Here is a 22,411-nt window from a genome sequence, read left to right on the forward strand (position 1 = left end):
TTTGTGAGATTTTATAACTCCTGTAGGAAATAACCTTTTGAGACCACCAGTAAGTCACTTATATTTAAATTTTGAAGTTTGAAAAAAAAAATTATAATTTTTTTCACAAATAAGTTAAATGTTCCCAGGTCTGAGACTACTTAAGGACAGGTGGAGACCAAAAACAGAGACATAGTAAGAGATGGAGACAAAGTTTAATGCAAACTGTGCCACAGTAGCTTAATATCCTATTTCTTTCTCTTTTATTCCATCATGTCGAGGGTAGTGTGAGTTAGCTTAAATTTCGGTACTACATTTCCCTAATTATTGATGGAAAATTCAGAACTCTGGACAGGCTTTTATTTTCTTTTGTATTGCTACTACATCATAATTCCCTGCATAATTTCACCTGCTCTGACATCCATCTTTTTGCCAACCTAAATGAATCCTGGTTTTTACCATCATTATGCCCAATATAAAGACAGAAGGGTGGGTATCTGACCTTGCATGTTGCTACAATCTATGTGAGAGAGAAATATTCTTCAGGAATATCACTTTTTCAATTTTAATACCATATCAGTAAAATTATCATAGATAATAAAAATTGCCACTTGTTTCTTAATAAAAAATGTCGTTTCAACAATGGAATAAGAAAAATCCTGAATTTTAAAGCTTGCATGGCATTGCTAAGAAAATAGGCACACATGATAAAAATGTAAATGTATAAATAATGTATAAAGATTGGAGTTTGGGGTAGTATTCATTGGCAGTCAATAGTAGTAAATTCATGAGTTTGGAATCTAAATAATGGTCATTCATATTTTGGGTAAGTTTACTTCCAAAAAGTATAGATTTATACTTATGCACCATTAGCATAAATAAATTCATAGTCTCTGAATTTTAAAATGAGAATAATATCTTTAAGAGAAGGAAGACTCTTTAGAATAGAGATGACTATGGACGTATAATTATAATCCTGTTTGATAGATTTGTTAATATAAAAGTGGCTATGTAACAAATTTGTTTTCAGCATGAAGAGGTTAGTTCAAGTGTTCTCAAGATTGGTGGTGGAAGGATCTTATAAAAGCCAGAGCATCAGTGTCTTTCTTAGGGTAGCCCTGAAACAACTGATGCCTATTGAGCTTCTCACTATTGGCTAGACAGATCATCCTTTGTCGTCTAAGTGAATCCTCACAAAACTCTGAGGTGGTAATTATTATCTCCACATCACAAATGAAAAACAAAATGGAACCAAACTAAACACAAAATATAGACCTGGAGAGGTTAACTAAATTCCCCAAGTTTGCATTTTAAATTAGTATGTGGGGGCTTCCCTGGTGGCGCAGTGGTTAAGAATCTGCCTGCCAATGCAGGGGACATGGGTTCAAGCCCTAGTCCGGGAAGATCCCACATGCTGCGGAGCAGCTAAGCCCATGCACCACAGCTACTGAGCCTTTGCTCTAAGAGAGCCCACGAGCCACAACTACTGAGCCCACGTGCCTCATCACTGAAGCCCCCGTGCTCTAGAGCCCATGCTTTGCAGCAAGAGAAGCCACCAGAATGAGAAGCCTGCGCACCACAAAGAAGACCCAACACAACCAAAAATAATAAATTAATTGAAATAAATAATAATAATAAATAAATAAATAAATAAATTTGTAAGTGGGATCGCCAGACCTGATTTCAGATCTTTCTAAGTACAAAGCCCCATATTCTTTCCTGGCTTTTTCCTGCAGGAAAACAAACAAAACCTTTTATTGATAAGGCAAATATGCCTTTGACCGATATTTGAAGCTACATTTCCGTAAGTTGAATGCCTTGGATGTCATTGAGGGCAGAAAATTAACCTGGGCTTTCAACCAGGGAACCATCGTGAAAGATGTGGCAATGCCTTCATTTTGCTATTTGAGAGAGCTGGCATCTGGATCTATATAACCTATCCAGACTGGGAGGGAAGAAAGCAAAGCGTAGCCAAATGAGACAAAACGAAAAGAGCATTAACATTCTATAATGCAGGGTGATGCTCTCCTGGAAACAATGTATTTTACCAGAAATCATGTGATGTTGGTCCATTCACTTACACATTTATTAATTCATCATTCTCTTAGCAATGGAAGAGCTCATAGTAGTATGTTTGTGCAACTATATGTTGTTACTGATTTTGAAGTACCTTTTCTTATGAAAAAATTAATCCAGAGAAACTAAGCAGAATAAACAGCCCAGGTATTGTGATTACCATTTTACAGATAAACATTCAGACTTTGAGACATTAAATAATGTCCTAAAAATCACAACAGCTACTGAGTGTTCTTGGCACAATTTAATTTCTTCTTTGAAATTGAATGCTCTTTCCATGATTTTGACCTAGTTAATAAGCAAGATACACAACTGAGAATAGTATAAACATAATTGTATACTGATTTCAACATCCAGAGATAATTGAAATCAAAGATATTTAAGAATAGATATATTTCAATGAGGGCTAGTGATAAAGTTCCTTTTCTGAAATAGTGAAAATACAGCTCTCTTTTTTAAATGTCAGTATTAATTTTCTAGCACTTTGAGCCTATTTTGAGCACTCATTTCATTTTTTTTGATGCTTACCTATTTGCATGATTTTCACCGTATTTTTTTACACGTTTTTTGCATGTTATTCTTTCTCATCATTTCACAGTATTCCATATGTATTTACTTTGTCTTTTGCTATTTTCCTTATTGCTTTAATAAAATAAAGGTATTTTTTCAATCTTTATCATAAGATTGTTCTCATTTTTTCCACTGTAATTTTGTCTAGATAATGCAATAGTCAGTCTTTAAATAGTAATTTCATTGAGCTAATCCTGATCTTGGAATCCTAAAGAGGTTAGTTATTCATATGCAGAAAAACGTTTTTCATTCCTTTGTTTTCTACCATAGGATCTATAGACATTTAAAATGAATCCTGAGTGACTGGTAATGAGCTGCCCAAAGATGGATAATATTAAATAAAACTGAAAGAACTTAAATAATAGGAGGCAGCACCTAACTTAGTTATGAGAGAGTTTTTAATATTAGCATATTCTAAACACTAAAAAAAAGTATAATACATGACATTTTGAAACTTACATCTTCATTTATTATTACTGATACCAGCCAAGGAAAACATGCCTCTAGCTGTCTCAAAAGAAGATATAATTAAAAATCAGTCATGGATATTATTGAATATAAATAGGAAAATTCAGAAAATTGCTCTTTCCTGAATAAAAATTGCTTAAGTATTGTGGAATTTTTGTGTTAGGTTTTTTCCTATATTAGGACATATTCAATTTAATATAAATCTAAATCCTAGAACGTCTCCAATGAAACCTAAATATAAAGCCCTTTTTGTTTTTTTACTTTACTCAAGTTTTGTGCTATAGAAATTTTCTGTTGACTTCAAAGAAAGTTTAGATTATGCACAGAGAAATGAAATTCTGACTTAATAAAACATTTGTATTACTTCAACTAATTGCTTAATTTCTTATTAAATAAATATTACAAATGCTTATGAAATTCTTGTGTGGGAAGTATACAAATTTAAAATAGGAATTATATCATTACATTTTTGAAATTTCAAGACTGATCTCCTTCATGCTTAACTGTTTATTTCATTGAAAATTCTTGTTATGATTTTTAAAATCTTTTAGGGAACTGCATTTCTCTTTTAAAGCTTATTTTAATAGGAAGAAAGCGACATTAGTCAAAGAAAATAAACATACATTTTAACTTTAATAATAATACATCATTTTTTCTCATTTAATTCTATGTCAACTGGTTCTTTTTTCTTTTCTTTCAACAGGCTGAGATAAATGACCCAACTGATCCTTTCACAAGTTATAGTACAAAAGTTTCATCAAATGTAGGGGATGAAAATTTCTCCAAATATATAGGATGGAGAATTGCCAACATACTTTCCAAACTATTCTTCCCTTCCACTGATACCTGTGTTCTTCCTTTGAAAAAAACCATTGACAAAATGGCACCAAATGAAATATTTGAACAAAAAGCAGGATTCCATGAAGAAGAGAATTCTACAATTTACTGTAAGGTAAAGTGAAGCACTATTCAAAATAGTTCACTTATTCTAACATATTACATTTTGGAGTTATATAAATTATATATAATCATGTGCCACATTATTTAACTCAGTTTCTCTTTTTTTTAATTCAAATCTTGGCTCCACCACCTCCTAGATATTTTATCATAAGCAAGTATTCCTTTCTCAGAAAGTATTTCCTCATGCTTAAAATAGTTATTACTATGTAATATAAATCAATGTTTTAATAAAGTGAAAGCCTCTCTTCCATAGTGACCTACATTTGCCTAGTTTACCCCCATCTCTCACTATCATTAACTTCTGTGTATCCTTCCAGCGTCTATAAAATGTCAATATAATAAATTATAAGTATATTTAAAATTTTCTCTCCATTTTCCACTATGGTTTATGGATTTTTAAAAGTCTTTTTAGGAAAGTTCTTTCATTTTAAGATTAAAGTGTTGTCACATTTCTCCTAGTACTTTTAAGGATTCATTTTGAACACTTTAATCATTGGTCCATTTGAAATTTTTTTCTGGCATGTAGTGTGATGTATAGATCCATGTGGCTACTCAGTTGTCCCAGCAATATTTATTGAGTGATCTACCTCCCTTCAATATTTTTCCCTGATTTTAAATATCTTTATCAAATACGAAATGCCCATTTATTTTCTTTTTCTATGTTCTAAAATTTCAATAATTTGGAATTGTCTACTCTTTTAAGCTTTGGTAGAATTTCCTCTTAAACCATTAGTACCTTATAGCTCTTCTAAGGGTAGTTCTTTGTCAAATTCTTCTGTTTTATGTGGCTCTTGGCAGGGCTTATATTCAGCCATAACGTGCAGGTACAGCTGGATTCCGTTCTTACTGTTTGAGGCCCCTGCCATAAAAGTATCTGGAGTATCAGTCCTGAATATCGGTCTCTTTAGATCTTTCTCCTTATTTTTAAGTCAATTTTAGCAAATTATGCTTTCTTTAAATATTACATGTTTTATTCCATTTTTCTGAATTTTTTGGCCATAATTGAACAAAATAGCATCTTAAGATTCCTTCTATTTTCTCTGTTTCTGTGGTTATCCCCTTCCCCTTAACTAATTCTCATTTTGTGTATTTGCATTTTGTCCCTTTTACCCTTCTTAAGTAGTTTGTTTGGTATTTTATCTATTTTATATTATCTTTTCAATGAACCAGCTTTTGGATTCTAACTCATGTATTTTTGTTCTTATGTTTATGAGTCTGTTACTACTTCTTTGATCTATTTTGTGGCTTACTTTCTGATTTCTTGAAGAAGATGCTAAATTATTTGGGAAGTTTTCTTCCTCAGCATTTGCCTAAATCATTATCTGAGTTCCAAAATCATGGGACTGTTGCTGCCCAAAGGTGGACTTTAGTGCAGGGGTAATAACTGGGCAAAACAAGGCGAGGAGGCAAGTTTTCCTTTTGTGCACACAAGTAGTCAAGAGAAAAATAGACACATGCTTGAGAAGAGTTTTGACATAGGTTTAAGCATTTTTTCAAGAATTCTAAAGCCAGTGAGGAGTATATGTAGAGCTGAGATTAAGGATCACACAGCCTGCACTTTAGTAGTCTCAGGTGTGGTGCAGGAATAAATAGTATAAAAATGTTCTTCAGCGTGTGTTATAAATATCTATAAAATTGCAATATGTTCAAGGTGTAATGGAAAGGCCAGCTTTAAATGTTATGAGTATTGAGATTTACTTTTGAATCCCCAAATGTCTTCTGTACATTTTCAAGGACCGCAGACACGGAAGAAAAATCAGTCTGGGACCAGAGAGGACACTGTACTTTGGTTTCTCATCATGGTCAGTTAAAGGAAAAGATAGAAAGAAAGAAACTAGAAAAATAAAAGAAACGGGGTATTGACCAAAGGAGATTAAAGAAACAGTGGGGGAAAGGGTGAATAGACAGTAAAAAGGCAGCTGGAGATGAATGATGCCTACTGGGACACAGAAAGGAAGGACCTAGAGAGACAGAGATAAGGCGACATATTGGGAATGCTTAAAATAGCAGAACAGAGAAATAAATGTTAGGAGCAGAAAGAAAGATGAAAGAGATCAAAAGGAAAGGGAGAAGATATAAGTAAGGGGAGAGACATACTGAGAATGGAAAGTACAATGGAGACATATGCACAGGGTTTGGGGACAAGGGTAGATAGAGAACATGCAGGGTCAGAGAAGGAGGCATGAGAGGCAAGGGGTGGGGTTAAGACCCAGAGTCCTGTAGGATTTGAAGGATTAGTATATGAGATTTCTCCTCAGCCTACAGTTCATTACATAAATGAGAATCATCCATCACTGATCTTTAAAAAGTGTTATCTTCTTAACCATTTTTTCACAGCTCATTACAGCCTCTAGCAATTAAACTTAGGGTCTCTGGCTTGAATGAGAGCCACAGCAACACAGCAGCCTGAGCTTCCCTCTAGCCAAAGTCTCTCGGGGCGGCACAGGGTGACTTTCACATTGCACCCTTCACACTGTAGAGCATGGGAACTGTGCCCCCTGGAGTTGTGCATATTGCCAGCTCCAGAAAGGGATGAACTGATCCCTGGCTACACCAGATGTGAGTGGAATAGGGCTAGAGCTCAGTGATATCAAGACAAAGACTAGGTCACTCCTGGTTGAACAGCCTCTACTGTCTGTTTGGGGTAAGGGATAGACCTGCTTTTTAAAAAGTTGTTGAAAAGCATGTTTAAGACTTAACTTTAACTTTTTTTTTTTTTTAGAAGATGTTGGGGGTAGGAGTTTTAGTAATTTATTTATTTATTTTTGCTGTGTTGGGTCTTCGTTTCTGTGCGAGGGCTTTCTCTAGTTGTGGCAAGCGGGGGCCACTCTTCATCGTGGTGCGCGGGCCTCTCACTATCGCGGCTTCTCTTGTTGCGGAGCACAGGCTCCAGACGCGCAGGGTCAGTAGTTGTGGCTCATGGGCCCAGTTGCTCCGCGCCATGTGGGATCCTCCCAGACCAGGGCTCGAACCCATGTCCCCTGCATTAGCAGGCAGATTCTCAACCACTGCACCACCAGGGAAGCCCTAACTTTAACTTTTAATGCATTGAAAAAATGGCTCTGGCTCACTAAACGTTAACTGTGGGAAATGTTGTTTCTTCCATTTGCTTGATTCTCCATCTAGTGAACGGTTCCGTAGCTATAGCTCCTTTTGTCATTTCTCCACCTCCTCCCACGTCCAGGTCCACCGACTGGAATTAATGCAGTTAATGAACTTCTGAGCATGGTAGAATCCTATAGATAAAGCACAAAGACATAATTTAAAGCCCACTGTATGCTTAGCTCTTTTTCACCTTTTAAAGGTCTTCTTGCATAAGGTCATATCACCAATTCCTTATCACATATTCCTAGAAAGCTCTATTTTGTGTTTTCATCAAAAAGCAATGTGTAAGATAGCAAGAAGGCCAACATTTAAGGACTCCTACAGAAGATGGGGCACATTTAAGAGGTAGGAAGACAGGAAATTTAAGATAATATGTTTCTCTATTGCCATGGAGCACTAAAGTGTACCTATTTCAGTGCGAAAATGTGAACATTTACCAGTAAGGAGAAAATAGGATCTTCCTTATTGCTGAAGCATCCACTATATCTGATGACCTATCACTTTTTCCCCCAAATATTTTTCTTCACTTGTGTTTTTAGCCTATAAAATTCTCTCAAAATGGGAATTCTTTCTTTATATGTTTATAAATATATATATTTTGCTTTGAATGACTTGCAGATCTGACCTCTTTCCTTTACAAAATTTTTCAAAAGAAAATTCATTGTTTTGCTTCTGTACATTGAATTTTGGGGGTTTTGCTTTTTAGTGGGACATGCTGTTGGATGCATGCTCTTCTTGCCCCTCAGCATTTTTTAAAAAAATGAAAAAAATCATTATGTTTCTTTACTATATTATAAAAACTGCAGCCAAAAGCCGAGGCATAGTATACTTCTACTTCAAAGCATAGTTTTTTCCTTTTCTCTCTTTGTCAGTAAAACTATCTTAAATTTACCTTAAGGCTGAGAATTCAGAACTCTGAAGATCAAATTTTCAAAAACCAGTTTCTACATCTATACTTTTTGGCTTCTGAGGTTTCTTGTAAGTGTATTTTCTAAGCTTATGCCTTGAAACCCTAAAAACTCACAAACAACTAATTATTCGCACACATGTAAAGACTAGGAGAATATTAACTTAAAACTTTATCTCTGATTAGGCTTAGTTTGCTCACAAATTTTATACCAGAAGACTTCATTCATAAGACCAGCACCTGGAAAAGAGCCCAGCTGAAACAAGCGAGAACTGACTGAGAACATCTGTAGTCATTCAGGCAGGACATTTTACATAGCTGACTTCATAACAGGGTGGTCGTGCCAAAGGCTACTGTGTATCCTATGAATCCTCCTTTATAAAAGGAGCCAATTCCAAGGTAGTGGAGCTAGGAGTAGCTAACATTTGCTGAATGGAGATGAGGTGGGGAAAGGTGGATACCACAGTGTCCCGGGAGATAGGTTTTACTGGAAAGACCAACAGTGAGCAGCAAAAAGAGGCACATGGTCCCCATTTCTCATTGTTTCAGTGGCAGGGATGCTGGAGTCTGGGCAAGCAACTGGACATTACACTAGATTTGCGTTTTGAGGGGAGAGACACTGCATGACTGCTATTCTACATTCTTCTAATGGAAGGGTGAAACTGCCTTCTCAAGGAAGAAATAAACATTTTGGGCCCAGTTGCCAAGTCACCTGAGGTAGGTGGGCATCAGCTGGATAGGGATGCTAGAAATGCCAGATGCTCAGGACTTGGAGCCCTTGGGAAGTGGTCTTAATGGTTGTAATAGGAAGCCACTGGGCTCCCTGGTGAGTTGGGTTTACAACATGGGAGATGCTTAGGACCCCTAATTCTAGCTTCCAAGTTGCCGGGCAATTCAAGATGAATCTCCAGTGTTATAGTCAAACAATTCTGTTTGCCACCCTACGTGAGTACATTTTATAAACAAGGCACTATGCTAAGCACTACCCTTAGATGTAGATTGATTATTTTATCCATTTTATAGATTTTATATATCTATAAAATCTCCATTTTGTAGATATGAATACTGAGAGGTTAAGTAATTTGCCCAAGAATTTATAATCATTAAGTGCTAGAGTTTGAATTTAAACAAATGCATTCTGACTCCTGAGTCTACTATGCTGTCTTTCCCCTCATGTGGGACTTCATGTGATGGTAAAGCCTTGAGCAGTTGTTAAAAAAACTTATCTTCATAAGAAAAGACTTTTGGGCTTCCCTGGTGGCACAGTGGTTGAGAGTCCGCCTGCCGATGCAGGGGACGCGGGTTCGTGCCCCGGTCCGGGAGGATCCCACGTGCTGCAGAGCGGCTGGACTCGTGAGCCATGGCCACTGAGCCTGCACGTCCGGAGCCTGTGCTCCGCAGTGGGAGAGGCCACAGCAGTGAGAGGCCTGAGCACCGAAAAAAAAAAAAAAAAAAAGAAAAGACTTTTTATAAGTGTTTTTTTCAATTTCTGTATCTTGATTTTCAGAACTTGACTTTTTTCTGGGCTCTGCATCTCTCTAGCTAATATTAGGGAATCTGTGTCAGAGGAGGCACTTTCCATTAAGTAGTATGATTTTTAGCTAAAGTCAATGGAGGAAAAAAATATATAAATATATCTATTTGGAGAGAGAGGTTTAAAAAAGGAGACCTCCAAAAGATTCTTAAATAAAATGCTTTAAACATATCTGTCTAGTTCTGTTTCATGCAGGAGAAAAAAGTCTATGCCTCCTTTACAGAATATCAAGAATGTTTATCTTATAGCTTTTTTTCTGATTGATTTAGAGTAAGTTACTTAACTTCTTTGAGCCTTAGGCTTCTATAAAAATGTAAAAGTTGTACATTCCTCTTAGGTTTGTCCTGAGGATAGAAGGAAAGAATGTATGTAAAGAGTCTGGACATGTTAGTTTCTTATCCTTTTGTTCTATAATTGAGTAGATTTTCTAAAATATTTATTTTCTTCATAATATAATATTTATTAATACAATTGTGATAAATAATATGTGGAAAATTTACATAAGTTATGAATTACTGCTAGAAACCTTTAAAAAAGAACATACAGTTTCCCGATGATTTCATTTTTGGTTATGTTTTGCTTCCCTTCTTGTTTCTAGTTTTTGAATTAAAACACGATTCAGATCTGGTTCCAAGTCATACATGCATTTTGAGGGTACAGTATCAAGACCCATTATGGAAGAGTAAAGTTTGGAATCTTGATAGTTCACATGGCTGATTATAATTTTCAGCTGAAGAGAAATAGAGACCACGAATGGGTCTTCAGAGATGGGCCCCTATGTTTTGAACTTTTGTGAAATATTTTATTATTAAAATGCTGGTTAGATGATCAGCTCAGATCACTCATTTAAACTGTTAAAATTTCTAGAGTGAAGTAGTATTGGAAGTGAAGTCCAATTGCCAGCGACAGGACTGTGCAAAATACATCCATTTCCAATACATGACTCTGTTTACCTCCGGTCTTCCCTAGGAGATAGGTCAGTCCCCATCTATCTTAGGTTGTCTCCTCTCCTTTCCTGCCTTTCCAGTGGAGCCTTGGTCTGAACAGGAATTCTAGGTGTTATCAGTGGGGCCATAGCTTTAGCTGCCACTTTCACTGCAGTGGCTTTGTGCTTATAAGACAGCTGTCCAGCTTCAATACGATCATCAACCCCAGGAGTTCTCCATTCACAGTAACATGATGTAATGCAGAATCTTAAAAATGGCACAGGTATTAAAATGAATTGGATGAGATGTAAAAACATTCTATTGATATGTTTCAAATACAGATCAATTAGATTCAAATGACAGCCCTATGAGAAGACAAAAGTTGTGCAACAGAAAACAAAAACAAAATCTGTTTTTTGGGGTTTTGTTTTTTATGTGCACTTTGCTCTTTCAAAGAAAAGGGCGGGCTTCCCTGGTGGCACAGTGGTTGAGAGTCCACCTGCCGATGTAGGGGACACGGGTTCGTGCCCCGGTCTGGGAAGATCCCACATGCCGCGGAGCGGCTGGGCCCGTGAGCCATGGCCGCTGAGATTGCGCGTCTGGAGCCTGTGCTCCGCAATGGGAGAGGCCACAACAGTGAGAGGCCCACGTACCGCAAAAAAAAAAAAAAAAAGAAAAGGGCAATGTTGTTTAGCTTGTGATGAAATGCTTTTGCAGTGGTTGACAAGTGTTTATTACCTGCTTTAATTAGAATTTAAACTTGGATATGACGTTAATCAAATTGGAGTAGTCTTCCCACTCTCTAGAATCTCAGAAAATATGAAGTCATATTTAATGAACCTTAATCTTCCCCAGTTTCTAAATGTCTCCTTGATAGGATTAAGTACTTGATCGGGCATATGAATCTTTGAAAACCTTAGTACCCAGGGCAGGTGCTTTCTGTCCACATGTCAGAGCAAATGTCACTCCCCAACTAACCCAGTCTTTCCTGGGCTCTCGGTACGGATTTAAATGGTAGGGAGAAAACAGAACTCCTGATACAGGTTGCATATTCCTTCAGTAAGCATTAACTATACATCTCTGTGTGCAGGCACTGTGTTAGGGACTAGGAAGACAAAGACAAACTATGCTTAGAGTGTAATTGATGGTTTCTTGTTCAGAATGACTGATTGTGTCTCTAGCATATTGGTTTTCCACCATAAAGACATTTGGGACTTTGCACCCACAATTTTCTATTTTTTTTTTGTATTTTCAGTTATTCAATACAATTTAGTAGTACCTGACCTATATTTAATAATTATTGAATAACAAATACTAAGCAGAAGGGCACAGGACGTGCAAAGCCCCCCCCCGCCCCGGTGAAATTGATCATGGAGCATTTAAGGAACTAAAAGAACAGTTCTGTAGCTGGGTCACTGAGACCACAGGAGGATGCAGCTGAAGAGTTGGTCATGGTTTTCAGCTTTATCTTAGAAGCCATAAGAAGGCACTGAATGTGTGTTATATGGTAGAGTAAGGAGTGAGGAGTGGGGTGTGTGTGTGCATGTGTTTGAGGTTGTGACATGACCGTAGGTGTGATGTACCCTGGGCAAGTCACTTAACTTTTCTAAATCTGAATGTTTTTGTCTATAAAATGGGGTAATGATAGCACCTTTCTTGTTGGTACTTATGAGAAATCAATGAGGTAGTCAACTAAAAGTGCTTACTATAGTATCTGGCACAGAGCAAGCACAAAAATGTTTATTATTATTGTATTAATAAATATATGGTGGCATAATTATAAATGTAATATAATAAATATACTGATATGTTATTGATCAGTATAATAAATATATTAGTTTTATTACTATGTATCATAGTCATTTTCATTGTTGGCTTTGTTACGTTGGGAAAGTGCATAGGATGCTATTGTAATACAGCGTGCACTAGGTTGGTGGCAATACAGATGGAAAGGAGGCTGATGGATTTGCATAAGATTTGGAAGAAAAAGCAATAGAATTTGATGATGATTAGATAGAATGACAGGAGGTGCGGAGAGGAAAATGTCTTTTCCAGATTGAGCAACTAGTCCAATAGTGGTGCGATTCACTGAGACAAGGGGTGATGGGGGAGAGTAGAGTGTGGTTGGGGTTAGGGAAAGATGCTGAATTTGAAGTAGTGCTTTTGAGAGTTTCAAGTGGAGAAGTCAAATAGAAAGTGAGTTTCACAGTACTGTTATTCAGGGACACAGTCTGGGCTGAGTCACTGAATGAAGGTGGTGACTAATGTCATGGGCACAAGCAACACTGCCTTGGTAAAGAACATCAAGTGAGATGAGAGGCAGACCTGGGGTGGAATTTTGAGGAACACCACTGTTTAATACAAACCAAACCTTAGATATAGCCAGAGAGGTTGGAGAAAATCTACAATTTATAACAACTTGAGAAAAATTCATGGATGGTTCTGATAACTAATTAGTATATAGTAATGCTTTAAAAATTTTTTAAGTCTATGGAGATGTTGATTTCAAGGATGGACAAGGGAGAAGTTCCAAAATAATCTACCTAGACAGTGATAGAATATCCCTCTTTGAGTATCTCTGAGCAGCACTTTCTGCTCACTACACAAAAAATATAAATGCAGATGACAAAAGGATTGCAGTTTTTTATATATGATGCATACTTCCAAAGACCTTGCAGTATCTACCTAACAACAACAACAAAAAGTTAAGTGCCAAACCAATGCATGAAGCTTTGTAAGTTTGTAGACAAGATCCATTGGTCAGGAAGGGCAGTAATACTGTATACTGTATATAATATATGTATATCTATGTACACATGACAGAAATGAATTTCTAACCTCTAATGAAATATATGCATGTATCAAAATACCAAGAAATTATGAAGTTAGATTATCACTTAGAAATATATCTTAATGGTCTTTCTGGTTATTTCATAGGCTTATAGGCCTTTTTAAAATTTCACCACTCTTTCCATTCTTTTTAAAAGATAAGATTTGTTAATGCTGTATTTATATCATTAGCAATGGCACAGTGTGTCTCTTCTATGAATTTATCCAACAAACAAAGGACAAAGATAAACATTTAGGAGATTAATTTCTTCCCATAACATCTTTAGGTCCAGTACTTCATGTCCTCCAATTTTATTTGAGAAAGTAAAACTCAGACCAAACAAGTTAACCTGACTATGTGAAAATGTTCATGCCAAGGACTGCGGTGAAATCAGAGGCCACAGAGCAGGTTCAAAATGTCCTCCAAACAAGCCCTGGATGTTCTATAGTATGGAACCTGGTGGAGGATAGCAGTGACCAGAGGAGGGCATGAGGAAAGACCCAGTCAGGAGAATGAGAGATGGTGCCATGAATGTATGAGAATTGTGTGATAAATCTGTTTCATGCATGTCTTCATTAACTCCAAACTACATTGCTGCTACATTTCTAGAATTTCTGCATTTGTTTATAAATTCGGTGTGTGCTGCCTATTTTTTTTCTTCCCCGAACTTTTCACATTATAAATTCCCTTTTCACTTGTTGTTTTTCTTTCCCTTATCTTCCATCTCCTTCTTAAAAGGGTACATCTCTATCCAACACTAATCACGCCTTATATCTTGAATAAATTGTCATATCCATTTATCATTCTGAACGGCTTCCACCTTCAACGCCAACTCTCCCTGCAATATAAGATCAGTAATTGCTGAGCATCCATCATAGCTGAAGTGATGTGTCACTAAAGTCTTGGCTCTTCACAATAGTTCACTAACCTGAGTCTTGTCGAGTTAGAACTAATGTTGATTGGTCCTCTTTCTGTTTTATGTTTTCCTACATCAAGCTATTCAAAGGAAAAAGCCTATCTTTAACCTTGTAATTTTACTAAACCATTGATCCAAGCAAACCAGTATTGTCACACAGAAGTCTAAGCACAGCTGGCTGACAAATCTACCACCTATCAGCATACTGATATCTAGCGAGGAAAGCTTGTAATAAGTGAATTATAGCAAAAAAAAAAAAAAAAAAGTCACATATAATGCTTTCTGTAGCTTCTTTTCCTGCTGGGGTATAAAAAGCATGTGTTGCAGCCAGTGGTGATTTTTCAGAAGTCCCTCTCTAAAGGCCAAGCATTTAAACAAAAGTTGACATACTCATCCTCACGAATTCTCAGATGCCTATGGGTCTTATTCCTGTAATGTTCACCTTCTTCTGTCCATAGATAAAATATAGGAAGAAGGACAATAAACAGTGAACTCCATTTGGCACTCAGACAACTTACCTGACAGAACCGTATCTGGTTGTGAGAGAGGATTCTGGGAAGTGATACAGCCCATGGGCTTAGGCAGGGTCATTAACCCCTGCCGGGAACCTGGGCCAGCACCTCTCTGTTAATATCTGCATGTTGACCTCTGAGGCATTTTAGTCAAGTGTGAGTTGAGTACTTTCAGGTTTATTTTCAGCATATCACTGTATCACAGCAGTGGTGATAGAGGCGGTAGGGAGCGGTGGAAGTGGCAGCAGGAGCAGCTGGCAAAAACCAAAACAACTGAGAAGGCCCAGCCTTCTTAAATTTACCGGCAAGAGCCTCTGCTTCATTTTAGAAAAGCTACCAACATTTCTATATTCATCTAGCTGTCCGCAGTCATCACAGAGCACTTTGCTGTCACACACAGTTCTAAACACAGCTGGCCAAAGAATCAACCACATGGTAAACATCCTGATATCCAGCAGGGAGAGGACGTGACAGGTGCATGCATATAAAAGAAAACCTCGAATAAAGTAATGCACAAGTTCCCTTCCCCCTCTCCTGTTCCATTCCATATACTACTCTATTAATAATCCCCATGTTACGAAAATCTCTAAATTCTTGATGCTAGAATACCCATCGATATTACACATGAGTCCAGATAGGACTGGTGAGTAGTACTATTACTGTCAATTCTTTCACTCCTGGCTCAAGAAGCAGTCACTTTAGCCTTGTATTTCAGAGCTGTATTGCCACTAGGTCAGATATGTTCAGGAGTATGATAAAGTGATAGGCCCCAAGTCATGGTAATTTGGCTGGAAGATATGAGAAAGAAGCATATAATTGTTTTGGGGGAGGATATGTAGACAGAACACTCTGTATTTAGGAAAGAATATACTTAAATAAACAGAAGCACTAAAAGAGTTCTCAAGAAGGCATTTTCTTTCTTTCTATAGTTAGGGATGCATCTAATCTAACTGAGTCAATAGGGTTTATAGTCATCAGAAACAGAAATTATTCAGTATTCGTACGCTCTGTTGCCAAGCAAACCTCACTGTCAGAAAGCCGTTCCCCTTTCATGTGGCTATATGGTACCGCATGAATGGGAATTGGACAAGAGGGCAGTAAATTTGATTGATGTAGACCGTCAATGTGGGCAATTCAGACGCCTGAAATTCCCTTTAGGACTTGAATGATCCTATTTGCCTGTTTTGGTGATTTACAACAGTGGGATAATAGGCATATTTTCCCTCCAGTGTGTGGATGGCCACCTTCAGTACTCTTTTCTCAGCCCACTTGCATTTAGATTCAATTGGAGACTAAAATGAGGAGAGGTAAGATTAATCATAAAATATATTATTATTTTCAAGTTCAAGTAGATTTTTAAAATAACTAGACAACAATCTGAGGGAGAACGGGCAGGCACCAAAAACGAAACAAAACAAAAAACCATTACTGCCACCACAGCAGTATCAGGTTGGTGGAAAAAAAATAGGTTAGTTTAACACCCACTGGTGTCTGTAATGTGTGATAGAAAGTGCACTTCTAGTCTTTTTGTATAACTGGGACCACAAACGATTACTATGGCTGGCACTGTCTTGGTAGAAAACGGGTTACTGTTAGGGAGTCACTGAGGATGAAACTAGCCCAGAGCAATAAACGTTTTCTATGTTTTAATGGTAAGGAAACTCAAGTCTGATTTGGTCAGGGAAGTAGGTAGCATTGTCGCACCAGCCAGATCCCTTCATCTCTCATTTTTCCTTTCCTCCTTATCGCTCCCCCCCCCCCTGCTTAAATTCTGGTAGACATGTGAGTGGACTAACAAAAGGAGAATGGTTTAATTTTCTATAATTATGTGGATCTCAGCGTGCCTGTTTGAGAACATCTGGGGGTACTGCAGACCTATTGTTTCTTCCATATTTGAAAAACTCCTATAATTTCGTAGAGAGGTAGCAACATTCTAATAGTTGAAATAGACTCCCTTTTAAGGGTACATGGACAGGATGTGACTAAAATTTGTAACTTTCTAGAGCTAAATCTTTAGGAATTATTGAATGAAAATGAATGCCTAGTCATATTTATGTGGCAATTTTCTGATTATCTTCAATGATACAGTTAGGCTTTGCCCTACCCCAGCATCAGCATCTGTCTTTGAAAGTCCAGCATTTTAAGTTTACAAGGAACCACTTTCCCCTGCGCAAGAAGCTATATTAAAATGTGTCCTCCATATTTATTTTTTCTGATTGGTCTTCTATAGCTCTGTATCTCAAAGGAGAATTTTAATAGAGGATAGTAGAATGTCCACATTATAAGATGAAAACTAGTGCAAAAAATCTACAATTATTTTAGATAAAAAATTTTTTTTTTAATTTAGATGATTAAAATAGCATTATCTAAAGTACCTATTCTATCTAAAGACAGACAAATAGCTATTTTCATTTATAGCTGAACACATGCACCCTGTTTCAGGCTTACAAATTGCCTGGTAGATTTAGGCTTGTAAACTGGCAAGATATTCCAAGGAATGCAGTGTATGACTTGGAAACAACAAATAGGGAGAAGAAAGGAACAATAGACACGTATAAAGGATCAATTATCCCATGTTCTTATACAATTTTAAGGGTTAATTCCTTGCATACTCAGGAGTTAAGTGTATCATCTTCCTCTTTAAAAAGTTGTACAACTCCATTTAATAGTTAGTAGTTTGACAGTCACACAGATTAGTATTTTTAAAGCAGAAGATAAGGTGAAAGAGAAACATTTGCTGTGCATTCAGCAGCAAATTTTGGGGCCTGTGTGTATTTTTGAAATGCAGAGCTAGAAGAATGGGCTTACGGAGAAGAACAAATATCTTGGCCAAATTTATCCCATAGAATTTCAACCTAGTCAAACCTGAGTAAACTAGGCATATAGCTGAAGCATATGGATAAAAAGTGAAATAAATCATTCAATTAATTTAAGTTACTGAGGTTCATAATGATAAACATTTTTATGTTGGTCTCTTGGTCCCTTCAGAGCCTAATTTTTCCCTTGAATTCTGTACTCAGGTGTACAGCCATCTACACTGTGTTTTCATTTAGATGGGCTGATAAGCTCCTCAATTTTAACATATCCAAAATTGAACTGATCTCCCTCTGACCCCAAACTGCTCATTCCATTATTTTCTCAGTGAATAGAAAATTTATCCTTCTATTGAGTCAGACCTTGAAATCATCTCTGTCTCTATTTCAGTCACATTCCATGCTTAATCTATCAGACAAGATAGTCTTTACCTTCAAAATATTTCCAAAATCTTTCACTAGTGTTCCCACCTGATTCAAAAAAGAAGAAAAAAAATTGACATTTGGGACAAGGACAGTCTAGCTGTGGAATCGGCTTTTGTAAAGCTTTGCAATAATGGTAAAAATAGTGGAAAGCGAAACGGCTGAAATCTGTCTGTAGGCCAAGCACTGTGCTAAGCCCTGGAGACATAGTGGAGAACCAGATAAATATGCTGCCCACCTTCATAGAGTGTATCATCCAAAATAGAGAACAGATAAATCAGTAAGCAAACGAGGTAATTACAGACTGTTTTAAATCCCGTGAGTGAAATTAACTGGGTGATAAAATTGAAAGGAATTGGAGGATTCCACTTTAGGTAGCCAGGAAGGATCCCTTTGAAGGAGTGATTTTGGGTGGAGACCTCTTGGGGAAGGAGTGTGTAGGGTGAAAGGGTGTGTAGACAGAGGGGACAGTGAGAGCAAAGTCCAGGGAAAGTAAAGGACTCACCAGGTGTGGTAACTAAAGGTGGTCAGTGTGGCTCACTGTTAGAGGACAGTGGGAAGAGGTGAAGTTGTCTCTGAGGCCAGATCTTACAGGGCTGTAAGTCCAGATAAGGAATTCTAGTTTTATTCTGGCAGAAAAAGAAGTCCCTGGAAAGTTTTAACCAGAGGAATAGTAAAGCCAATTTACTTTTTAAAGGGAACAGATTATGGTCTGAAGGTGACAACTGAATTAAACTGACATTTCTTCGACTCCTTTTATCTCCTTTTCAAGATTTAAAACTGGTCTTGAAAATGATGTAGGTTTATACCCAATGCCTGTTGAACATTTCATCGTTGGGACCTAGGCTTCCCAATCACTGACTGGAATTTCAGTTTGCGTCTACAGCTGTATTATTTGGCCATAGTTTCAGCCCCTGGCAAGTGCAGAAATTTGCTGGTAAACCATTTCTTGCCTGATGAGGGCAACATTTGATCAATTCATTCAGTAGGATTGGAATAACAATAAGGATAGTATTTATGAAACGATCTGATATTTTTGAATTCTTATAATTCTAAAAGGTAAGACTGTTGAAATTGGTCTTTAATTTTAGGTATTTTGCTTTAATGTAGATATTTGCATGTATTTAATTTGTTTAAAAATCATACATGTACACACTCCATAGGGAGTTTATAGTAAAAACAAAATAAAACACACATACACACACACACAAATATTAGAAATAATTCACATCCTAGCACCTGTTTATGTGTTTATACTTATGATGTTTGCCATCCCAGAAGTAACGGTAACATTGTGCACTTCTGTGGTAGTCATCTCTTTTCTGTTATCATACAATTTCAAGCTATAAGCAAGGCAAATTCCTATTTTGGTAGTGATTTCAATTCTAAAGTTCCCTTTATATTGCATACACTCTTTATACTTTAGGCTCTCAGATTAATCTACTAGCTGTAGAATGATTCAGTACAGCTCTTTTAAAAACAAAACTGAATTAAACAACACTTTAGGGCTTCCCTGGTGGCGCAGTGGTTGAGAGTCCGCCTGCCGATGCAGGGGACACGGGTTCGTGCCCCGGTCCGGGAAGATCCCACATGCCGCGGAGCGGCTGGGCCCGTGAGCCATGGCCGCTGAGCCTGCGCGCCCGGAGCCTGTGCTCCGCAACGGGAGGGGCCACAACAGTGAGAGGCCTGCGTACCGCAAAAAAAAAAAAAAAAAAACAGAAACAAAACCAAAAGAAAACCCAACACTTTACTTCCCTCCAACAGTCTCCATGCAGATTGAGCAAATTGGTTAAATGTGGTAGTGTTCTTTCCTACTTCTGATGGTGCTCATTTTTCACAACCACCTCTTGTATACTTTTGCTGGCTCCAACCAGCGAGTTTTGAGATGTTAGTTTACAATGTCTTACAGGTTTTTCTTCCAACAGTTACTGAAAATTTCATGGAGGTCTCTTGAAGGCCCCAAAGCTATTGACCCTACAGAATGAATTTTTAAAGGAGGAAATTCCAGGAACATAGCCAAGTCACGTGGGGCTATTTGGGATCTGGAAAGTCTTTCTTTCCTTAAATTGCGTCCACCATGAGAACCCTTATGCTGCATTCATCCTAAGGCTACACCTGCCTGAAATAAATTCCTCTCATGATAAGTTATCCTATAACTTTGTAATATAGGCACTCAAAAGTTTTTATCCTTGATTATACTTCAAATGTCCTCATAATTCCCTCTTAAGGGTTATATAACATTATCACAAGGATAAAGAAGTACAATGATAACAAGACTAATTAGTATTTACATTCTACTTTTCTCTTGCAATACCTTTACAAACAGAAGCTAATTAATAGATTAGATGTCAATATTTTGCCTTGTCAAAGAGTTTAGTGCTTTAGATAATGATTTATTTTTAGCTCAAGTGCTGCTTTAGCATTTTTATTTGAGGCAGCATAGTACAACAGAAGGCAGATATTTTTCTCTTCTGTTCCATTGTAAGCAAGTAAAGGGTGTTTGAATCACTTATTACGACTAGTTGTGCATACAACACCCTAGAAACTATGGGAAGAATGTCACTTTGTCTGGAGGAAACTAAGTGGGATATAATAAGTAAATTTATTCCGGAAATAAAATGTATATCCCTGTGAAACAGGTGAAGGAAGATTTGTAAACAGATCACACCATTCCATATCTTGTGTTTTGACCAACTTATAAGGATTTAGAAAAGTGGTCAAAGTTCTCTGCACAGTGGAAGAACTATTTATATGTGTAGAAATCCTTGCATTTTCACAGCACCATTTATCTGGAGGTTTCAGCTCTCCAAGTGGCCTTTTCAGTGCCATGATGGGGCAGTGAGTCTGCTATCTCCAAGTTTACATAGAGATTGTACCCTAGCCAACCCTTTATCTTTCAAAGTACTTATTGTGACTATTTGGTTTCATAATCCCTTAGTTGTTGGGTTTTTTGTTTGTTTTTCTTAGATTATTATCTATTTTCTCTTTTATTTTTCTTCCCTTTTGTTTACTTTTCCTTTATTTTTTTAAGCTTTTTTAGATGGAAACTCCAAACGTTGATTTTACAACTCATTTTTTTCTAAGATATGTCTTGGAAAATATGTAGATATGTAGAAAATCTACATTGTTGGATATTAATATTTCTACATCATTTTTTACTGCTTGGCTTTTTCATGATATATATATTTCTGTATTTTTCCTACTCTTTTCCTGTCACCTTCCTGTTTTTCAATTTAAAACATATCTTTTGTATACAACATACGGTTAGGTCATTTAAAAAAATTCTAGTTCAACATTCTTTGTCTTTTAATTGGAATCTTTCATCCCTTTCAATTTAATGTAAAAATTGTTATAGTTGCATTTAGAGCTACTACTTTTCTATTTGTTTCTTACATGTTGCATCTTGCCCTCCCCCTCTGTACTTCCTTTCCTGTCTTATTTTGGGCTAATGAAATATGTTTTATTATTCCGTTTTATATCATCTATTAGCCTTTTTTGGCTCACACTTTTATATGATTTGGTGGTTGTTTAAGGTATTATAATATGCCTTTTCAACATAGCAAAGTCTCCTTAGTATCATATCACTTCATGTAAAATGGAAGACCACTGAAGAGAGTCTGGATTCTGGAAACTTCCTGTGAAGAGTCTTTATTTTTGTTATTGCTAGCAATTTAGTTGTTGACTGATCACCGTGAGCTTGTGGAGGTTTTGTTTTCACTATTAGGAGGGACTGTTTCAGTTTAGCCTGTAGTCTTAAGGGAAAATTCTTTAGTCCTGGAACGTATTCCTCACTACTAATGTGCGTCTTTTGGAATTTAATGGCCAGCTAACAGTTTTGGCCAAGCTCCTCAGACTTAGCAGTATGTAAATTCTAAACTCTCTTTCCTGCAGTGGTCACCAGCTTATATTTCTGCTTAGCTCTTCAGCCTTGCAGCCCTCTGCTCATTAGAGTCTCTTCCACATGAATACAGTTCACAGACCATCCATGGAGTGGAGGGAGGTTAATGCACAGATTTTTCTGGCTTCCTTTATGGTACCCAGATTCCTGAGATTTTCTGTTATTTTCCAGTCACTTTGGAACCTCAAACACCATCCTCTGACACCTAAAACACCTAAAGGCTTGTGCTTGAGTATTAGCCATTCTGAATCTGGGAAGACTGGAGTATGCCCTCAAGAGAAGTCACATAATGTTTCTGTCACCCTCTTGCATTCCTTTTCTTTCAAAAGTTGAGCTCTCTTCAGTTTGCCCACTGTTGGTTGCTCTCTAGTGCCTTTAAATAGTTGTCCAGAGTTTATGATTGTCACCTTTGGGAGGGGAGTTAACTAACTCCATTATTCCCAGAACTGGAATTGGAAAAATGATTTTTTTTTTTTTTTTTTTTTTTTTTTTTT

At 37.0% G+C, this 22,411-nt stretch overlaps 1 protein-coding gene across 1 annotated transcript in view; it reads left to right on the plus strand.

Annotated features, from left to right (window-relative positions):
- The window catches only part of TMEM232 (transmembrane protein 232), a 225,899-nt gene that overhangs the window by 89,778 nt on the left and 113,710 nt on the right, over positions 1 to 22,411 (plus strand). Inside the window, 2 exon segments of the mRNA XM_027101246.1 lie at positions 3,797 to 3,955; positions 3,957 to 4,045. Of these exon segments, the coding sequence (XP_026957047.1) occupies positions 3,797 to 3,955; positions 3,957 to 4,045 (248 nt within the window).

This window comes from Aethalodelphis obliquidens, unplaced genomic scaffold, assembly GCF_003676395.1.
Source record: "Aethalodelphis obliquidens isolate GAN/ISIS:26980383/991018 unplaced genomic scaffold, ASM367639v1 scaffold4, whole genome shotgun sequence".
NCBI classification, from domain to species: Eukaryota; Metazoa; Chordata; class Mammalia; order Artiodactyla; family Delphinidae; genus Aethalodelphis; species Aethalodelphis obliquidens.